The 22213-nt window shown below is 38.0% G+C and overlaps 1 protein-coding gene across 1 annotated transcript in view; it reads left to right on the forward strand.

The window, feature by feature from the left end:
• RFX7 (regulatory factor X7) overlaps nucleotides 1-19526 on the forward strand; it is a 151117-nt gene extending 131591 nt beyond the window's left edge. The window contains exons 5-9 of the mRNA XM_060005924.1: nucleotides 5594-5710; nucleotides 7010-7094; nucleotides 7734-7941; nucleotides 11248-11543; nucleotides 13153-19526. Of these exons, the coding sequence (XP_059861907.1) occupies nucleotides 5594-5710; nucleotides 7010-7094; nucleotides 7734-7941; nucleotides 11248-11543; nucleotides 13153-16437 (3991 nt within the window). The 3' untranslated portion in view covers nucleotides 16438-19526. The remainder of the gene's footprint in view (nucleotides 1-5593; nucleotides 5711-7009; nucleotides 7095-7733; nucleotides 7942-11247; nucleotides 11544-13152) is intronic.
• The last annotated feature ends 2687 nt before the right edge of the window (nucleotides 19527-22213 follow it).

Raw genomic sequence — 22213 nt, forward strand, 5'->3', positions numbered from 1 at the left:
CTCAAATAACAAGTGTTGGTGAGGATGTGGAGAAAATTGAACCCTCGTGCACTGTTGGTAGGAATATAAATTGGTGCAGCCACTATGAAAAACAGTATGGAGGTTCCTCAAAAAATTAAAAATACAACTATCATATGATCCAGAGTTCCACTTCTGGGTATATATCTGACAAATGAAACACTAACTCAAAAAGATAAGCACCTTCATGTTCACTGCAGCACTGTTTACAATAGCCAAGACATGGAAACAACCTAAGTGTCCAATGATGAATGAATGGATAAAGAAATTGTGTGTATATACAGTGGAATATTATTCAGCTGTAAAAAAGAATGAAATCTTTCCATTTGCAGCAACATGGATGGACCTCAAGGGCATTATGCTAAGTGAAATAAGTCAGACAGAGAAAGACGAATACAATGTGATCTCTCTTACATGTTGAAACTAAAAATCCCTTTAAAAAAAAAGCTAACAGATATAGATAATATATTGTTTGTTGTCAAAGGATGATGGTAGAGGGTGGGAGAGATGAGTGAACTTGGTCAAGAGGTTAAAAATAAAAAATCTTGAAATCATACATTAAGTCAGAAGTATATACCTTGAATTGTAGGAGTCCATAGGCAAATTAGAATTTTTGGTGCACAAATTGAAAGCATGTTCTTATAAATAAAAGCAGTTGGACTTTATAACATTTTATACACATGCTGTTTTCTTTATTTTCTACATAATAATGTAAGGATTATCTTTTGCATCAGTCTTTTTATAGGTAATAATGTGTCATTGCAAGGAGACAGCTTAATTGCATTCTAGGAGCTACTGTCACCATCCTCATTAACTGGCATTTAGGCAGTATAGGTAACATATACTTTATGTATACTAAAGTATGTGTGGATGTTTTCATATAAATAATGTTGAGGCCATTTTTTTTAACATCTGTAAGAAAATAGGGGCTTATTTATAATGGGTTTTGAAATTTAATGTCTCAAAAGAACTATAAAAACAGCTTCACAGGAAAAAAAACAAAAAAAAACAACCTGCCTCAAGGTGGTTGGGGGGATTAATTGATGTAACACATACAAAGCAGTCCAAAACTGTCCAGGTATTGTTATGTATCCTATGACTATATTTTGCCACAAGTCTTTTATGATTTTTATTTGTATTTTTGTACCTTTAAGCAGTGTTTACCTTTAACTTAATAGTTTATTTGTAAATGGTATGAATAAACATTGAAGACTGACTTGCTACTGAGGATTTTGAGTGACATGTTCATGGCCATATTAAATATTAAGCTTAATTTCAAAGTCTGTAAAGCATACTTTTAAAAAAAGAGCAAGACCAAAGGAAAAATCTCATTTTAAGAATGGCATTAGAGTGTTAGTTATCCTGTGAACAGAACATTCTCTGTACCTTCCCCTTTTTTGAGTCTTGCATAAATATAATCTGACGCTGAGTTAGGTGTTAACTGACACCATATCTTGCTTGATCAACCTGCAGTTTAGTTATGAAGCAGGAAAACAAGGTGTAAACTATCCAAGATCTCCACATGGCCTGGAATGACCTATGGCATCTTATATAGCCCTGGTTTCAAAATTATGAATAGATAGCCTATAAATACTTAATTATATTAAACAGTGTCACTGAATGTCTAGAACTTCTCAATGGGGAAGAGGCTGTAATAAGTTATTTTTCTTTGAAAATTAGAACCACTGAAAATTGGATAGGCCAGGTCACAATATAGAGCCCTTCCTATCAGGAGAAGTGTTCAGAGGTAACCCATCATTCAGGAGGATAGCCATTTCCACACCTGGCAGGAAGTTGAACTATACAACCTTCTGAACTCATTTCCAGTTCATTAATTTCACAAAATTAAAGAAATTGATGACCTGTCTGGGTATTGTCATTGTTACTTTCAAATTGAGGCGCTCTTTATTTTCTCTTTGACATGTAAGGTGTCAACGTATAGAGTCTTGAACCATAAGCAGTTTTATTCTTAACATTGCCTACTATATGATTCAGGAGGTATAATTTGAGTTGTTTATTATATGTCTCCAAAGTATTGGGTTGGCCAAAAAGTGCCTTCGGTTTTAAGTAAAAATAAAAGACATTTTTCATTTTCACCAAGAACTTTATGGAACAACGTATTCACCTTCTGCCATTTTTCAGGCAACTTCATAATTCCATCTTCCCAAAACTTTATCTTTTTGAGCAAAGAACTGTTCCAGGTGCCTTTTACAGTCTTCCAGGGAATTGAAATTTTTTCCATTAAGAGGATTTTGTAAAGACCAAAATAAATGGAAATCTGAAGGTGCAATGTCTGTTGAATATGGTGGATGAATCAGAACTTCCCAGCCAAGCTGTAATAGTTTTTGCCTGGTCATCAGAGAAACATGTGGTCTTGCATTGTCCTGATGGAAGATTCTGTGTTTTCTGTTGACTAGTTCTGGATGCTTTTCGTGGAGTGCTGCTTTCAGTTGGTCTAATTGGGAACTTGTTTGACTTAATCTTTGATTTTCCAGAAGGAGTTCATAATAGAGGACTCCCTTCCAATACCACCATATACACAACATCACCTTCTTTGGGTGAAGACCGGCCTTTGGTGTGGTTGGTGGTGGTTCATTTCGCTTGCCCCATGATCTGTTCTGTTTCACATTATTGTACGGTATCCACTTTTCATCGCCCGTCACAGTTTGTTTTAAAAACAGAGCGTTTTCGTTATGTTTTAGTAGAGAATCACATGTGGAAATACGGTCAAGAAGGTTTTTTTCACTTAACTTATGTGGAACCCAAACATGAAAGCGATGAACATAACCAAGCTGGTGCAAATGATTTTCAGCGCTTGATTTGGATATTTTGAGTATGTCTGCTATCTCCCACGTGGGATGACGTTGATTGATCTCAATTAATATCTCTATTTGATCACTATCAACTTCAATTGTCTACCCAACCGTGGAACATTGTCCAACGAGAAATCTCCAGCACAGAACTTCGCAAACCACTTTTGACACCTTCAGTCAGTCACAGCACCTTCTCCATGTGCTGCACAAATCTTTTTTTGCATTTCGGTTGCGTTTTTACCTTTCTTGAAATAATGTTGCTTTTTTCCTTCCATCTTCAATATTAAAATGGCTACACAAAACTTCACCAGTTTTGATGTCTTTTTTTAAATGCACGCTGATATGACAGCTGTCACATACAATCTAACAAAATTGTTTTGAATGAAGTTAAAGGCAATAAGTGCTACTAGAGCCATCTTACAGAAAAAACCAAACGAACCTTTTGGCCAACCGATACTTTATATATTTATCCACTAAAGAGTATTTTAAAGGTAAGTTCATTGTTATCCTTCCAAATAGTGAATTCCCTGCTTCTAGTGGAATAAATAAGAATCAAAAACCAGATGAAACTAGATGGTCACATTCTGAAATCACACTCAGGATTAGTTCAGTTTGACAAACAAATTTTGCATTCGTCATCCTGATACTTAATTTTGTCAACCTTCCACCTACCCCTTCTGCCAAAATAAAGAACTTCGGTATACTAATATAATGGAAAAAATATCAAAACCTAAATCACAAAAGGAGAAGAGAATGGATATTATATCTCTCATTAGACTCATTGCTTTGATTCTCTTTATTTGGTTTCAGTTTTTTTAGGCCCCTCTGCCAGTGCTGTCATAGGAGCCAGTGGGCACTGTTTTCTTTTTTGCTTTGTTTGTTTTATGTGTTTCTTTAAGGTTTCTTGTCATTTTAAATGTGACATACTTATTAAGTCATATTTAAAGTCATTTTAAGTTGTATGTCATATTAAGGTTTAATGTGACACGTGGGCATAATATGACTCTTCAGTCTTGTTCCGAGTGCTAAGAATACAGTGATGAACCAGATAGATATGGTCACTGCCCTGGTTGAACTTACAGTCTAATGGAGGATGCATAACAAATAAATTGGCTGTTACATAATTTTAAGTCAGGCATTGAAAAGAAAGTACACACACAAGGAATATGGTGAGGGTATGGCAGGAGAGCACTGCTTTAGATAGGGTAGTCAGTAGAGACCCTTTCAAAATCATAACAAGCAGGGGCTTGAAGGGTAAGAAAATATTCCAGGTAGAGGAAACAAGTATCAGGTCCCTAAGGTGTAAAAGAGATCATTCACATTTTCTTTCTGCGCTGGTTTAAACCATAAAGATGACCAATTTAACTTGCTACTGAGATGGTTATGATTTGATGCAATTCATTTAAATTGTCAGCCCCCCAAAATAGTCACTCCTTCACTTTGTGCTTTAAACCTTGGCCCCCAGACACTTGGAGTATTAGTCTCAACGTACATATGATGTATCTGATATTTCTTATAGAGGGAGTTTTCGATACATATTAGCTCCTTTCCCTTCTCCCTACTGTGCGGCATTGTTGAGAATGCACTTGCCAGGCAACTCTTCTCCTTCCCCTCAGCCCCACCCCCAGCAGAAGTGTGTGGTATTTGGTGCTGGGATAGGGAGGGCACAATCAAGAAAAACACCAGTCTTCAGACCTACCCTGTTCTCTCTATTAAGTCTCCCAGGGGTCCCAACCTTCTCCTGAGTCTACCAATTTGACTTCTGGAATTCAGGTCACTTCAAGAATGTTGCCAGGGTATTCAGCCATCTACAAGAACTCAAGTCCCAGTTACTGTTATATGCTGCCCATTCCAGGGGTTTTCCTTCTTCATCCTAAACCTCTCTCCTTGGCTCTCTACAGCATGACTGCTTCATCAAGAAGCTGCTCTAGTTGATGCTGAAATGGGGGATGAGCTGGGGAGATTTGATTGAGTTATTTTGGAATTCCTCTGACTTGCTCTTTGGTAGCGGTTCTCCTCATAACTGTTGGCCTTGGTAGCCAGAACAGGACATGGCATTTTCCTGCTGCTGAACTGGTAGAGAAGGAATTGGCCTTTTACCCATGACTGGCAGCTGTATAGAAAAACAGAACACCTGATCTAGTAGTAGGTGAGACTTGGCTTGTTTCCCTGGTCCCACTTGAAGTTACTGCCTTACAAGGTACTTTCTCCTTGCAATAATGGGGGAGGGGGGGTGAGAACACTGTGCCTTCATTTTTTTCCCTTACTGGTAAAATGAGAGTGTTGGTATAGATGATCCCTAAGGTCCCTTTTAGTTCTAATACATCGTGTTTCTATTCCAAACCATGTAGTAGTTTTGTCTCTAATGTCTGACACACATAATGTTTACATTGGAAATTATTCCAGTATGTGAGCTTGATATATATGTGGAAACGTATAGCCTTACTGGTCGAGCCTGGATATTCTCATTTCAGAATGCACGTTTGGATTGTAGCTGGAAAACTTTGTACTGCCAATGTCTTACTGCAAGTTTTTGCTATTAAAAGCAGTAGTACTGTGTACCCTGAGGATGAAACAAGCTAAGTAAGCCTGAGTTAGTCTTTAAAGAAGGATGAGCATGTATCAATGAAATTTGTGGTGAATGACTTGAAGATGTGTTTTTTCACTTTGTCATAGGGGTCAAATTGGACTGAAATAACGCTGTGCTAATATGATTCTGAATTCTGTTGCTCTCTCTGAATTGATCCCTCCTTGTTTTGCAGGAGCTATTGTGACAATCTTGGTTACCATCCATTAAGTGCTGCTGACTTTGGAAAGATCATGAAAAATGTCTTTCCAAACATGAAGGCACGTCGTCTGGGCACGAGAGGCAAATCTAAATATCCTTTACCAGAATGGTTTTTAGTAATCTCTTTAAGTTCTCCCTTATTACAGAACATCTGCTGCTGTAGTTCAACTAGCAACTATATTTAGAAATAAATTTAAATCAACAAATATAAACGACTCAAAAGTACTTAGAATAATTGTAAATTGTATTTTCCCAGCTGTTTATCACACTGCAAGAGAAATAACAAATAGTGGTTATTAGGATTGTGATAGATTTCACCTTACTCTGTCACTATAATGTGTTCTTAATGGTCTGATCTTCTTTTCCTTAACAATAGAATTACTAAGGCACGCCACAGTACAGCAGTTGTAAATTATGTCAGTGAAAGTGGAGAAAGATGTTAGTTTATCATCTTTCCTTCCTCTAATTTAGAAACATAGGGATCTCTTTGGTAATATATACAACATTCAAACAATTTTTTTGTGGAACTTGTGCTGTAGGATTAGTGTTCTCTTTGTATTTTCATCCAACCCTTTAAAGGCTGTATTAAAATTAAAGCCAGGGCATAGAAAAGGCCCCTCTCATGATAGAGAAATACTTAGGAGCAAACAGAAGTAAGGAAATTAAAATTAAGAGTTTACTAAAGTTCTTCCTACCCTTGGAAGAAGATTGTAACATGGAGGGTCTCTGTATCATATTAGAAATGCATCATTTCTCTCTGCTTAGCTTTTGGCCTTTTCCAAAACATAAAAATTCTGCTGTGGGGGAGATGAAGAGGGGAAGGGGAGAGGCTGCTTTTCTCAAACGGCTCCAGGTGTTCTGTAACCAGTTGTTGCACGACCGAGTCTTGTTTCCTGAGTACAAACAAAAATGTCTTCATGTGTCTTTGGCATGTTACAGGTGATAATCCTGTACGTTTCAGTGGAAAAAGAGAAGTGAAAAGGTTAAAGCTCTTGTGACACTCATAAGAGTTGTTTTTGTCCCAGTGCCCTGGGCTAAAGTTTCCCTTCTCTCTGCCAGGTTTCCATCTGGATATTCCTTTCCTTCTGACCTGTTTGTTACTGGTGGCTGGCACCGCTTATTAGGAACATTTATTCATAAAATTTATAACAGATGAAAATCATTTTGTTCCATTTGAGCCAGTAACATTCTACAAGGACTGTTTCAGTTTCAAAAGAGTAAAGGTGTCCTGAGCTTCTAATAATTAAGTTTTCTTTTACAGAAGAATTCAGAAAGTCGATGGTATCTCAGGCTGATTTTATTCTCATTTCATATATGGTTACTTTTCAAGTGCTAACTATATAAACAGTTCATTTAATTTCGAGTACTTCAGACCTTAACCATTTATTACGTATTGCTACAGTGGACTAAGAAAAAAAGCTTTTGTTCATATGCCAACACTACCCAATCTTGATTTTCACAAAACTGGGGATGGGGTAAGAATTTCTGCCTTTTCTTTTTGATAAGTAGAATTGTACCTTATTATCAACATTGAAACGATTCTGCATGGTCTCATTTGGATAAAACCAGGGACCAGGAACTGTCTTTTACTAAATAAATGAGCCAAAAAATTCAACAGTGGCTGGTAACTGTTAGCATATATGACTTATATCACCGTGGTTCGTGAAATTAAGGAGAAAAAAGATGGATCTAAAGTTCCTGATTGGTAGATATATCTATGGTATATATTGTCAAGAGGAAAATTTAAGTTATAGAATAACGTGTAGAACGAATGTTTTCAGAAGAGGAAATACGGCTTATGGCATAGCTTGTTTTCTTGATGTTAGAAAAGGCTTTTTAAAAAATTCAAAAGATCTGTTAGTCTCCATATATGTTTAACAATATATGTTTAAATGTTATATTCACAACACTGCTGGTGGCTGTGCACCAGTGGGTATAGGCATAGACCTCATATTTGCAGTACTTTTATGCCTGCCAGTACCACTCACTTAGTACTACTTTGACTCAATAGTTTTATATTGTGTCTTCTGATTAAGAACATGTATCTTAAGTGTGCTTCAATTTAATTTCTCTGAACTTTCTTTTAAAAGTTTTTTCCTTTTTCCTTTGTTTAGTTGGAAGGAGCTGAACCTTCTGGGCAGCTTCAAAATATTGATGAGGAAGTTATCACTTCTGCTTGCCGTCTTGTGTGTGAATGGGCCCAGAAAGTGTTAAGCCAGCCATTTGACACGGTCTTGGAATTAGCCCGCTTCCTTGTAAAAAGTCACTATATAGGCACCAAGTCGATGGCAGCTCTAACTGTAATGGCCGCAGCACCACCAGGTACAAAATTATTAACAAGCTAAAACTGACACGGTGTTAACTGTCTTTAGAGTTGGTAGTAAAAAGAAGAGCTTAGCTAAAAACCTCCTTTGTCTTTTTAGTATTTGTATGCGTCCACTCTTACTTCCCTTAATACTAAATTCAGATGGGCTTGTTGAGCTAACAAAAATAATAATAGTTCTTTCATGATAAACTTTAAGTTATAGCTTTGTATGTTGCTCTGCTTAAGTATGAAACTTTTATGATTTCCTAGTTGGTATTTCATTAATTTTTCCATTGCTGTTTTAAAGTTTAAAGAAGATGCGTATGTGTACTTTTAAGTATATATGTATTTCTAAATTGATAAATTAAATATTACAAATATAAAGTAAGATTAAGTTTTTTAATTGCTTGCTAAGACTCCTATCCCCAAAACTAATACTTATAAGTGAAATGATCTTTGGACAATGTGAAAGGTACCTTAGTCTCACAAAAAATAAACCATGTGAAGCATTACTATGAAATAGCAAGAGTGATTTTTTTAATATGCATTCAGATGAGTATTTTTATTCAGATAGCAACTTAAGAATTAACAGTATTAGGACTGACAGTATCGTTGGAATAATAACTCCCTCCTAAATTAATAGCTGTGTAAAGTATCTATTTTAATGAAATTTTTAAAATGTCTTATTTCAGTCATACTTTATAAACCTAAAAAAAGAGTGAATACATTTTTTTATTACTCTAGGAAATTATAACTTCTATAAAAAATTTATTAATATGAAACAGTAGATTTATCACAGCCAGAATTATAATTATAATTATACTCTTAAATGACTTTACTTTTCTATCTTAACTTCATTATTTTAATAAGGAATCCTTTTTCTCTGTTTAAATTTATCAGAAGCTCTAAGCATTTGCAGTATGTGTGTGAGAGAGATTGTTCTGTTCTCTCATTTTATTGTCAATTGAGGACCATAAATATCAGCAAAATAGCTTTTTACAAGAGCCTCCTCATAGTTTTTCCTGTCTCGATATAAAATGGATGGCTCTAATCTGTATAGTTATGTAGTTACACAGGGGCAGAAGAGTGCTTAGGCAGCCTTACCTAGCTAGATAGCTCACATCTGTTACCTCATTTATTCTCCCAGCGGTCCTGTAAGGTAGGGGATATTTATTCCCATTTTACAGATCGAGAAACAGATTCAGGGAGGTTAAGTAATTTGTCCATAGTCAAATAAGTAGTGGAATTAGCCAGAATTTGAATCCTGGTTTGTCCTTCTCCAAAACCCAGGTTACTCCTTTACACCAGACTGTCTTCCTAGCTTCTGGCAAAATGAGGTTCTAAAAGATATGGGCCCTTCAGCTTTCTGTGTTCTCTTTCTGCTACCCCTACTGACACCCAGAAGAGTACTTCCACAAGTTGAGGACTTAGGAGGTATCATGGGGTAAAGAAACAGAGACATCTCTATCTTCTTATTTCCCACATTGTTCACATAGTCTCACTGAAAGAAATGTTGAATGAATGGATTTTTAAGGCTAAGTGTGAAGAAAGGTATATTTTTTAAACCAAAATACTAAAAATCACATATATAAGTAGGCATTTTCACTTTTTGAAAGTAGCTCGGGAGGCTGACTGTTTTTTTAACAATCTTCTGAAATTTCGTTCTCAGCCATTGCCACTTTTTTTTTTTAATTTATTTTTGGCTGCAGTGGGTCTTCGCTGCTGCATGCAGGCTTTCTCTAGTTGCAGCAAGCGTCTTTCTCTTCGTTGTGGTGCACAGGCTCCTCATTGCGGTGGCTTCTCTTGTTGTGGAGCGTGGGCTCTAGGTGCACAGGCTTCAGTAGTTGTGGCACCTGGGCTCAGCAGTTGCCGCTCACAGGCTCTAGAGCTCAGGCTCAGTAGTTGTGGCACACGGCTTAGCTGCTCCGCAGCATGTGAGATCTTCCCGGACCAGGGCTCGAACCCGTGTCCCCTGCATTGGCAGGGAGATTCCTAACCACTGCACCACCAGGGAAGCCCCATTGCCACTTTTAAAAATATCTTTGGTGGTGATGAATCTTCTTCCTTTGAAGGTGCACTTGGTTTTTTGTAAATATCGTCTCCATATTAAGAACAGGTTGTATTACAGACGTCCTTTGTAAGCAGCTGCTTGGAACTCATGCCTGTCCAGAAACCCTAGCAGGAGGCATGAGGCAGCGAGCTTGAGCGGTTGGCACAGGCCCTCGGGTTCAGGTGCTGAGCAGCCAGAGCCGAGGCTGCGGACTGGATGGGAGCAGCGCAATTCGAGTTGGATTTGAGGAGAAAGAATAGTACTTAGGTGATAAAAGGGCGGTCAGAACATGTGGGATTGTTGAGCAGTGAGTGTGTGGGTTAGAGTTTACAGTCCCTTTCTCTCCTTCCCGCCTCCCACTCACGAAGCTGTTGCTGTTGACAAGATGAAAAGCAGAAACGGCTGGGGAAGGGAAGGTCAGGATGTGCCAGCAGGACAGGGGTGTCCTCCCTTTGCCTCTCTCCACTGTTTCTACTGACCCCTGCTCACTATCTAATGATCTTAATGCCACTCCCTAAATGTGAAATGAGCTTTTGAAAAATTAGTTGTATTACATAATCAAGTTTTCTTAAAATTTATCCCTTGATTATTTTATCATCCCTTTTCCTCAGTGTTGATCTTACTACTACTTTAAAAAGCTTTCTCAGTGACCCTTTTTTAGAATACCTTAACCTTAGTCTTATTAAGAAGCTCTGCTTAATTTCTCCTAGGTCATACTGGAATAATTAATTAATTAAAGCGGTTAAAATTGTATTACCTGTTTTCGTGAAATTCATGTAGAATTAAAGACTTGTTTTCCCCGTACAATTTTTTTCTAAGATATGGATGGTTTCAGCAAATATTTATTGAGTACCCCTTGTGGACTGAGTATTAAAATCATGAAAATGCATGAATTTCTTAATTAGAGAAGGGGGAAGGAAGATTTTTCTGACATCTACTGATAATATGTAAAACATGCTCTCTTGGCATTTATCTTAGCTTTTGCACATTAGTGACATAGCTACTACTCTTTTCAAAATCTTCATCTATTATTGCAGATATAACTACAGCTGTCACCCAAGTTGAACCGTATTTTAAGGTGTCAGTTAAAACCATATTGACAAATGTTTATAAACTGGAAGTGTAATATTTATGCTTCATAAAGAAACTGTGAGTTAAAATTTGCTGGGTTTGGTTGCTTTGTCCAGTAAATGGCTACATAGTCTTAGAAATTGAGTTGTAACCTCTTTGTATAAAGAGGAGTATTTTAGCTTTACTTTCTGTTTATTTTCAGGAATTAAAGGAATTACCCAGCCTTCTGCTTTTATACCTACAGCTGAAAGTAATTCCTTTCAGCCTCAAGTGAAGACTCTGCCATCTCCTATTGACGCTAAACAGCAATTGCAACGGAAAATCCAAAAGAAACAACAAGAACAGAAACTACAATCCCCTTTGCCAGGAGAATCCTCAGCAAAAAAATCAGAAGGCGCTACAACCAATGGAGTGACTAGTCTTTCTAATGGAAATCCTGCAATCCTCTCTCCTCAGCCTATTGGTATCGTTGTGGCAGCTGTCCCTAGTCCCATTCCGGTAATATCATTAAATAGCATTTGGCCTTACTGGGATTGTGGGAAGTCAGTTGTTTAGTTAAAAGTGGCACAGAAGAAGGAGGCAAGTATAGGTGTAGATTCAGTTATAAACTGATTTTGTGACCACACACAGATTTCACTTCAGTCGGTTCTTTTATTCAGGATATACGTTGTTGATTACAGCGTGAGCTATAAAAGGAACGGAAGTGCAATTACAAGACATACAAGTTTGCACATAACCAGTCAGAGCTTTATGTAAGAGATGAGTCATTTTCAGAGTTGTTTCATCTCTAGCCAAGCAAAGGTGACAAAATTGCAAACTTTTTTTGGTTTATATTTGTTTCCTTTTTAACATTCAGATGGAGCAAAATTGTAATATGTGTTGGTAGTACATTAACATAGACTTGTCTCAATGGTGGGACCTCGGTCAAGTCTCTAAGCTACTCTGAGTCTCTTTCCTTATCAACAAATAGAGGTTATGGTCTACTTGTCTGTCTCACACAACTGAGTTTATGATGAAGAGGCTTTTAAAATGAGAGTGCAGGGGCTTCCCTAGTGGCGCCACGGTTAAGAATCCGCCTGCCAGTGCAGGGGACACGGGTTCAAGCCCTGGTCCGGGAAGATCCCACATGCCGCAGAGCAACTAGGCCCGTGCACCACAACTACTGAGCCTGCGCTCTAGAGCCCGTGAGCCACAACTGTTGAGCCCGCATGCCACAACTACTGAAGCCCGTGCTCCTAGAGCCCATGCCGAACAACAAGAGAAGCCACCGCAATGAGAAGCCCATGCACAATGAGAAGCCCGTGCACCACAACGAAGAGTAGCCCCCACTCACCGCAACTAGAGAAAAGCCCACACGCAGCAACAAAGAGCCAAAGCAGCCAAAAATAAATAAATAAATGTTTTTTTAATGTTTAAAAATAAAAAAATAAAAATAAAATGAGAGTGCATCATGCTAAAGCAAGATGGTATTTTATGTTGTTATTTATGATGTTATTAGGGAAATATAGTATCTTGTGGTTTTTCCTGTTCTTATCATTATCCTTATCATCGTCATCATCATGTTATTGAAACATGGAATACCTGGGAACCATACTCTTGCACTATTCATTGTAGAGCAAACTGGGGAAGGCAGTAGTTTTATCTGAGACCTTATCCGCAGTGATTTATTAGTAATGCCCAAGGTAGATCCATTTATAAGACAGTCTCCCCTGTGAGTGAGTCATCTTGCCACAGACTCCAGTTAGATACCTTTATAGTTGCATGTTTCTTCAAGATTTTATTTCTGCTCCCTATAACCTCCTTCAAATTCATTGTTTTAGCAAGTATTCATCACAAATGTGAAGTTTTTCATTGAAGTCTTAATAATTCTCTTCTTACATATCATTGTATTTGGTAACTGTATTACACTATGTTGCATTTATTATAGTATTTACTTGTCTGATCCTATCGAATCTGGTCTAAAAACTTGTCTAACATACGAACTGTCTTTTTTTTTTCTTTTTAGCATTACATGTATTAAATGCCTTAATACTAATGAATATATGAATTGCTATTTATATTCTAGACTTGTTACATCTGATATTTTTGTTTTCCGCCTTTTTAACAGGTCCAACGGACCAGGCAACTGGTAACTTCACCAAGTCCAATGAGTTCTTCTGACGGCAAAGTTCTTCCCCTCAATGTACAGGTGGTCACCCAGCACATGCAGTCTGTGAAGCAGGCACCAAAGACTCCTCAGCACGTCCCAGCCAGTCCTGGGGGGGATCGCTCTGCCCGACACCGCTACCCTCAGATCTTACCCAAACCAGCCAACACCAGTGCCCTCACCATCCGCTCTCCAACTACTGTCCTCTTTACTAGTAGTCCCATCAAAACCGCTGTTGTACCCACGTCACACGTGAGTTCTCTAAATGTGGTGAAAATGACAGCAATATCCCTCACACCCAGCAACAGTAGTGCCCCTCTGAAACATTCTGCCTCAGTAAACAGTGCTGCAGCGACAACGGAAGAATCAAGGACCCTTCCACAGATCAAGAATGGTTCTGTTGTTTCACTTCAGTCTCCTGGATCCAGGACCAGCAGCACCGGGGGACCATCTGCTGTGGAAGTCAAAATGGAACCTGAGATGTCATCAGATGAGCATCCTGTACAGTGCCAAGAGAACTCTGATGGGGCTGATGTGCCCAAAACAACACCTAGTGCCCTCTCAGGGCAGAAAAGTAATACAGAGGGAGTAGTGCAAAAACCTTCAAATGAAGGTGTTAATGAAATAAAAGCAACTAAGGTCTGTGACCAGAGGACCAAATGTAAAAATCGCTGTAATGAAATTCTGCCAGGCACTTCAACAGGCAATAATCAAAGCACTATCACTCTCTCAGTTGCCACTCAGAACTTAACTTTCACCAGCACCAGCTCACCATCTAATGGTGACTCAATAAATAAAGACCCTAAATTATGCACTAAAAGTCCAAGAAAGCGGCTGTCTTCTGCATTGCAAGAGTCCCAGGTGCCTCCTGTAAAGAAACCAATTGTGGAACAGCTTTCTGCAGTTATCTCAGAAGGTCAGAAACCAGGCAGTGTTAAGAAGGACCAAAAGGTTCCACATTCAGGGAAAACGGAAAGTTCAGCAGCAGGTTCTCAGATTCCTAGCAAGGTATCAACAAATGTTAACTCACACGTAGTGGCAAGTCATCCTCAGCAAGTGAATTCCTCTGCTCTTGTTACCAGTGATTTAGCTTCAGAACAGCAAACCACACCATCATCATCTCCAGATATAAAAGTAAAGCTTGAAGGCAGTGTCTTTCTCTTGGACAGTGATTCAAAATCGCATGGCAGCTTTAATCCAAATGAATGGCAACAGGTCACTAAGGATTCTGAGTTTCTATCTGCCGGCTGTGAACAACAGCAAGATATCAGTGTCATGACAGTTCCTGAGCACTCTGATATCAATGACTTAGAGAAGTCTGTTTGGGAATTAGAAGGAATGCCACAGGACACGTATTCCCAGCAACTACACAGCCAGATACAAGAATCTTCTTTGAGTCAAATGCAAGCACAGTCTTCAGATCAGTTACCTCTACAGTCCGAACTGAAGGAGTTCGAGCCTTCTGTTTCCCAAGCAAATGAAAGCTACTTTCCTTTCGATGAGGAGCTTACACAGGACAGTATTGTAGAGGAGCTGGTACTCATGGAGCAGCAGATGTCAATGAACAATTCCCATGCTTACGGTAACTGTTTGGGAATGACCCTTCAGAGTCAGTCTGTGACTCCAGGCGCTCCAGCGTCATCTCACGCCCCCAGCACCCACTTCTATCACCCCATCCGTAGCAATGGCACTCCGATCCCCACCCCCACCCCGACCCCCACCCCGACCCCGACCCCCACCCCCACCCCCACCCCTACATCTGAAGTGGTTGCTGGGTCTCAGAGCCTGTCACGGGAGAGCCCTTGCTCCAGGTTGGCCCAGACCACGCCCGTGGATAGTGCTTTAGGAAGTAGCCGACATACACCCATCGGTACTCCCCATTCTAACTGCAGCAGCAGTGTCCCTCCCAGCCCCGTGGAATGCAGGAATCCATTTGCATTTACCCCAATAAGCTCCAGTATGGCATATCATGACGCCAGCATTGTCTCAAGTAGTCCTGTGAAACCGATGCAGAGACCCATGGCCACACACCCCGACAAAACCAAGCTTGAATGGATGAATAATGGGTATAGTGGGGTTGGTAATTCATCCGTTTCTGGCCATGGCATTCTCCCAAGCTATCAGGAACTAGTGGAAGACCGTTTCAGGAAACCTCATGCTTTTGCTGTGCCTGGACAGTCCTACCAGTCTCAATCCAGACATCATGACACTCATTTTGGTCGTCTGACTCCTGTCTCTCCTGTGCAGCATCAAGGTGCCACTGTAAGTAACACCAACAAACAGGAGGGCTTTGCGGTCCCTGCCCCTCTTGATAATAAAGGAACTAACTCTTCGGCCAGCAGCAACTTCCGGTGCCGAAGCGTGAGCCCTGCTGTTCATCGCCAACGTAATCTTAGTGGAAGCACCCTCTACCCAGTATCTAATATCCCCCGATCTAATGTGACCCCCTTTGGAAGTCCAGTAACCCCTGAAGTTCATATTTTCACAAACGTTCACACGGATGCATGTGCCAACAACATAGCTCAAAGAAGTCAGTCGGTTCCATTGACAGTCATGATGCAAACAGCCTTCCCAAATGCTCTTCAGAAGCAAACAAACAGTAAAAAAATAACCAATGTTTTGTTGAGTAAACTTGATTCTGACAATGATGATGCAGTGAGAGGTTTGGGCATGAACAACCTGCCCTCCAATTATACAGCCCGGATGAATCTCACTCAGATTTTGGAAACTTCCACTGTCTTTCCTAGTGCCAATCCGCAGAATATGATCGATTCCAGCACTTCTATTTATGAATTCCAAGCACCATCTTACCTCACCAAAAGTAATAGCACCGATCAGATCAGTTTTTCTCCTGGCGATAATCAAGCACAATCAGAAATTGGAGAGCAACAATTAGATTTCAGTAGCACTGTTAAAGACCTGTTGAGTGGAGACAGCTTGCAAACCAACCAGCAGCTGGTAGGTCAGGTAGCATCTGATCTCACTAATCCTGCATCTGATTTTTCTAGCGACATCAGGTTGTCTTCTGAGCTCTCAGGCAGCATCAATGATTTGAACGCTTTAGATCCAAATCTACTGTTTGATCCAGGTCGTCAGCAGGGACAAGATGATGAAGCTACACTGGAAGAATTAAAGAATGACCCATTATTTCAACAAATTTGCAGTGAATCCATGAGCTCTATGACTTCATCAGGTTTTGAATGGATAGAAAGCAAGGACCACCCTACTGTTGAAATGTTGGGTTAAATTGTATTTTATAATATGTAGCACACTGTATCGAAAGACATATGTATTGTATTTGTCTTAATGGAAGTGCCTCCCGCAGCAGAAACACTTACTATTAATTGTGACATTTTAAGAGTTTGCTGCAGAAGCGGTTTCTTCTTCAGTAGGAAATGGTTAGACTCGCCTCAGCTCTTAACAAGTTTCTGAAGAGAGTAGGCTGTAGAAAAACAAATATTAGGTTTTCAATTTTATAATGTTCCCCATTTAATCACATTGTTCGCTAGTAAGCAAAAGAATAACCAGCTTTTACGAGAGCAGTCTAGATCTTTATTTTGCATAAGTTTATTTTAATTCATTGGTTGATCTGCACAGATTTTAGAGGAAACCATTGATTTTAGGTATAGGATATTTTTTGTTGTTGGCATTATCATTTAGATATGAAATCATAGTTAAGGTGAACTGTAGACAAGAAGGTCTTCCTTGAAACAGGGATAATATTCAGGTTATTATAAATATTTAGGCTTGAAGCATAGAGCTACTGTAGAATGAAAAAAAAATCTCTGTAGGACTTTCTGGGACTTCAGTACCATTTGCACCTGCAACGAAGGGCTTAAATAGGAGAAGATAATGGAAAATTAAATATTAATGTAAGGAAAGCAAAAGCTGCGCTAAAATATTTAAAAGGAAAAAACTAGTAGCCATTTATATTTGTGACCTTGCATTAGTCTTCTTTTAAAATGTTGATTTTAACATGGAGCTTACACAGAGACATGCCCGCACGTGCACACACACACAAACAAAACAAGTACGTAATTCCAAACATTGTAATTTAATAGAATAAATAAAAGCATGTTAGAAGAATATTTTATGTTTTATTATTTGGTAGTTGAGATAGGGGAATTTAGAAGGAAACTAAAAGCATTTTCTTAGTTTCATCACAGTATGTCTGCATGCACATATTAAAATTCTATTTAAGATTTATTTTGAAGGGTTTTAATTATAAGTCCTCGATTTAGTGACTGACTCCTTCACTGCTCCTGAATATAGAAATGCAATTTGATCATGAGAATCCCTTTGAAAGACAAATAAGCAGGAGAGAACATAAAAAACTAAACAGAAAACATTTCACCACCTGAGGTCTGAAGTCACAAATCTTTGTATCTCTGATAAAACAAAGGGGATATCAATAGTACTTGAAGAAGAGGAGCATTTTATAACATGCTTAATTTTTATTTATTGTGATAACCACAATTGCAAAAGAAGCACTCAGGATTTGTTTTAAAATGTTTCTCTCTGTGGCTCCCATTTTGTTTTGTGAATAATTATTTATGAACTTCATGGTGACACAAATCTTCTCATTAGTTGACAGCTCCATTTAAGTGAGCTTCAAGATCAGTTTCAAATAGACTTAAAAATTGCCGTTAAGTTTTTAAAGCTAACATTAAACCATTTCTATGCTACCTTGAGCCTAGCTAAGCTTTCCTTTACCTTAATTAGTAAGCCAATCAGAAGACTACAATCCATGAATATTTAACAAATGTGATGAAGGGTTTAATTTAATAAGATTTCATTGTTCAATAAATTTGCAAAGTAGGGTATTAACATTTTGATAAATAAATGGTGCTAGGTTTGGCTCAGAGGTTTATATATTGATATGTCCTAGTTATTGGCATTTGTGTGTGTTTGCTGTTATCTTGATTTAATGATCTGTTAGATTTTCTTTCTTGATGCTAGTTATTTCTTCACTGTACATTGAGACACAGCACTACTGCACACCAAAGTATGCAATACCCAAAGGAAACTGTGTGATTTCTTTTAACAAATGATGGGAGCCTTTCTACATGAGATACTCTGAAAAGGAGATTTTGAGGCCATTCTAATCCCTTGTTTACATTATTAACTTCCTACTAATACAAAAATAATGGAAATCTTTTTTGATAAAAATATAAAGACTGGAGGATTTTTAACCCCCTGTACAGTATTGCAGCAAACACTTTAAATTTGGTTGAATTCGTCCAGCAAACTTTCTGGGGTTCATATATTGCACTAAATTTGTTGAACCTGTGGTAGGCACATCTCTTAGGATAAATGCAACCAATACAGTCCACAGATTAAACTTTTTAAATGTGTTTCATTATGAAAAGACAAAATGTCATCAAAGTGACAGATAAAATTGTCTTATGTAGCAATGTGCATTAATCTCAATGAGATATTTCTATTTCTTATTCTCTTACATGAGAATATTACAGCAGGAAAAGTTAAGTTTAGTTTGCTTCACCATGTTAATACATGATCACAAAATGTGCATGAGTGTTATTGACTTATCTTGTACAGTACTAGGTATTCCTGTAACCACTTTTTTTTTTTTTCTTGGCTGTACTGAAACTGGTTCATTGTTAACCAGACAAGCATAGTTATTCACAAGTTATTTGCTTTTTTATGTTTACTAATTCTGCTTAGTTATTGTTGAATATGTTCTTTTCTCAGATTATTTTCATTGTTTTGATGTTTTAAACATTTTGCATACTGTTTATCATGATAAGACTTCATGAAGTAAATAATTTTGCATATAATTGCAATAAGCACTGACTTTTGAACTGAAAAGAAGGAAAGTGTTTTTTTGTGCAGTGCATCAGAGGTTCATATAACAGTCTTGTACTATAATGTGTTTTACTACACCATAAATGACAAAAACAAGCCCTGTTTCATGTTTTCATTTAGTGCAAAAATTCAAGATTTCCCCAGTGTTTTGTTGTCTGTTGTACCTGCTGAAACTACAGTAGTTGAATATTGCAGTAGCATTTCAGTTCTCTTTTTTTATTGAAAGTGCTCAAAAATTGTTTTTTAAATGTTTTCAAAAACAATTAAAAACATTTTATATTAAACTGACTGGATCTTAAGGTGATTTATGGGATCCGTTTTATGTAGACAGCATGCCATTTTGTAAACAGACCTGAAGCATTTCTTCCTTTGATCTCATGAAAGTTGAGAAAATGGGAAAAAATCAGCATCAGGAGGAAGAGTGCTGCTAATCTATTCTCTGCTATTAATCCGGAGGGCTACACAGATCTTATTTTGTTCATCAGAACTCTGCTACTAACTTAGAGTTTATTACCAATGAATGATACATGGCATAGAGCTTTATGTTGTCCAAAAAAAAAAAAAAAGGTCTTTCCTTTCGTTCACTGACATATACTGTTTGCTTTCAAATGTTAGTCTGTGTAGTACCTAGATATGGGTATTTGGGGAACTTTGAATAGAAAAGTAACAGAAAATTTTAAAGCATAGCTATGTCCAAAAGCATTATAGGCATTTTGGTGAAGAACAGGCAAGCAGAACAGGAACCAATGGATATAATGAACCAATAAGAAACTCTGGAGGAAGAAGTGTTATGTAGTATCTGAGGTGCTTTTGGCTGCAAGTAAGAGAAAACCTAACACTGACTTCAGCCATAAGGACATTTATTTTTAGCTTAATAAGAATTTTGGTGATAGGAGGTGCTCAGGTTCATTCAGTGACTCAGTGTTTTTTTCTGTGTTCCATCAGCTTCAGCGTTGCTGTTCTGTGTCTATTGCCTCATGGTCACAAGATGACTACCACAGCTCCAAATATGGTATCTTCATACATCCCAAACAAGGTGGTAAGGGCAGCTCTCAGCCTTTTATCAGAGAGAAAAATATCTTTCCCATACTCTCCCATTACTCCCTCCCACTCCACCCCCTACTTAATCTTGTTAGAAAAAAGAAGGTCAAGGCCCACCATAAAACTAACTAGTTTAGATTCTTGATTCATCTTTTATAGCTAGGGGAGGGGCCCATTTCCAGGAGCATGTGATCATCCACTGAAAATGAGTTCCATAACCTAGAGAAGATACCAGGGACTTAAGATATTGTGCCCACCTTTGAGAGAGGCTCATAGTCTTGTGAAGAACTGATTGCATGTTCTTTGATAAGTGCGAATTAGAAGTATATATGGCATGCTATCTAGAAGAAAAAAGGTGAGAGTTCACACTCTGAGGATCCATGAACTGGGCAAAAGAGGTCGTTAGTAAGGACTACATTTAGAAGTAGCCTGTAAACTAGTGTAAACTGTTAACTTGTGTCTTGCCTCCCTCTCTTGAGTTGAAAATCAGATATTATGGAATATCATAAGTGTAAATTGCCTCAGTACCTATTACTGTCATAGAAGACCGAGATTTTGATTCTGTTGAGTCTGTAGAGATTTATTTTGATATACATTGCTATCAATGAATTTTTAAATAATTAGAATTACAAATTTGTGAATGGGATCATTTATCAATAGCACATGATCTGGAATTTTTAAAAAATATGTATATGACTAGTCCTGGAGCTATAAGTTTAGAAGGGGAAAAACAAAAAGGCAACAACTTTCAAGATAGGTTTTATTTCTAAGAACTACTTAATTTTAGAGAGAAGGGAAAATAGTTTTATAAGTGAAATGTATCATGAGAATGGTATTACTACCATATATAGAATATTTCCTTGCACTAAACCTTGTATTAAATACTTCACATATATTCTGATTTTCTCATTGTAACAATTACGAAAGAATATCATTTTTCAAGTGAGAAAATTTTAGCTCAGATATTAACTGGTAGGAGTAACAGCTAATAATAGGAAGAGCTGCAATTAACTTGGTTCCAAAGCCAAGTTCTCAACTATTATGCTGTACTTGAAGATACTTGTTCAAATTACCTACAGTAGTAGTTTGATTTGGTGGCTTCTTTGAAATTTTCATTCTGGCTTAAAATTTAAAATTAAATTTGATTTTCGTGGGAATTTTGTTTCTGTTTAACCTCTGATCCTTATATTTCTTATACTTCCTTTGCATTTTTGTTGCTTTTGGATTTTGCCTGTATTTTGTAAGTTTCCTCTAAATTATTTGCGTTCCTTTCCCCTTCTCCCCCCCCTTGGAAATACATGCCCTAATGTATTGGAAATCAAGGGAGAAGTAAGATTTAAATAGAAAATTTTGTTTTACGCACAGATTTTCAAGCACGTCTTACAGGTATACCTAATCATATCTATTTTAAAACCACCTCTTAAATTTCATCAGGAAATAAAAACTAGGCAAAAAATGTTTTGTTGAACAAATGATAAAGTGCCTAAAATATGTCAGTGTCTGTGCCAGGAGTAGGAGAAGACATCTGCCATTTTTAAATTTTACAATATGATGAGGAAGATGCACAATGAACAGGATTGCAGGATGCAGTGATGTCACTGTAGCAGAGACTGCTGTTTGCCACTAACACATTCTCCTAGCCATCTGCACAAAAGACATTTACCAGCTTCCCTTGTAGCTAAGTGGAGCTGCTTACCAAGTACTCAGCCAAAAAGAATCAAAAGGTTTGTGTGTTTCTTCGAAGTGTTCCTGCACTCCTTCCTCTCAGCTGGCTAGAATGTAGATATGATGACTAGAACTCCAGTAGCTCCCTTGGACTTTGCGGTAAGGCCACAGAGGATGATGGAGTAACAAGATAGAAAGAGCCCGAAGCCCTGATGACTGTGAGGGAAGCTGCCCTACGAGTCCTGACTGTTGCCTCTGGATGTGTTTTATGTGAGGCAGAAGTTTCTTTCTGGTTCAAGTCATTCTGAGTTTTCTGTTACTCAACGCAAATGCAAATTCTAACCAATGTAGCCACTAGAAGGTTTTAAGCAGGAGTGGGGAATGTTAGATTAGCATGGGGATCACTAAACCATCGTGGGTTCCCCTGCAGAATGACAAACTTGCATCTCCTTTTCGTTGAAATTGGTAAATCAGGAGAGACTCTTGGAAA

The sequence above is a fragment of the Delphinus delphis genome, chromosome 2 (assembly GCF_949987515.2).
Source record: "Delphinus delphis chromosome 2, mDelDel1.2, whole genome shotgun sequence".
Taxonomy (NCBI): Eukaryota; Metazoa; Chordata; class Mammalia; order Artiodactyla; family Delphinidae; genus Delphinus; species Delphinus delphis.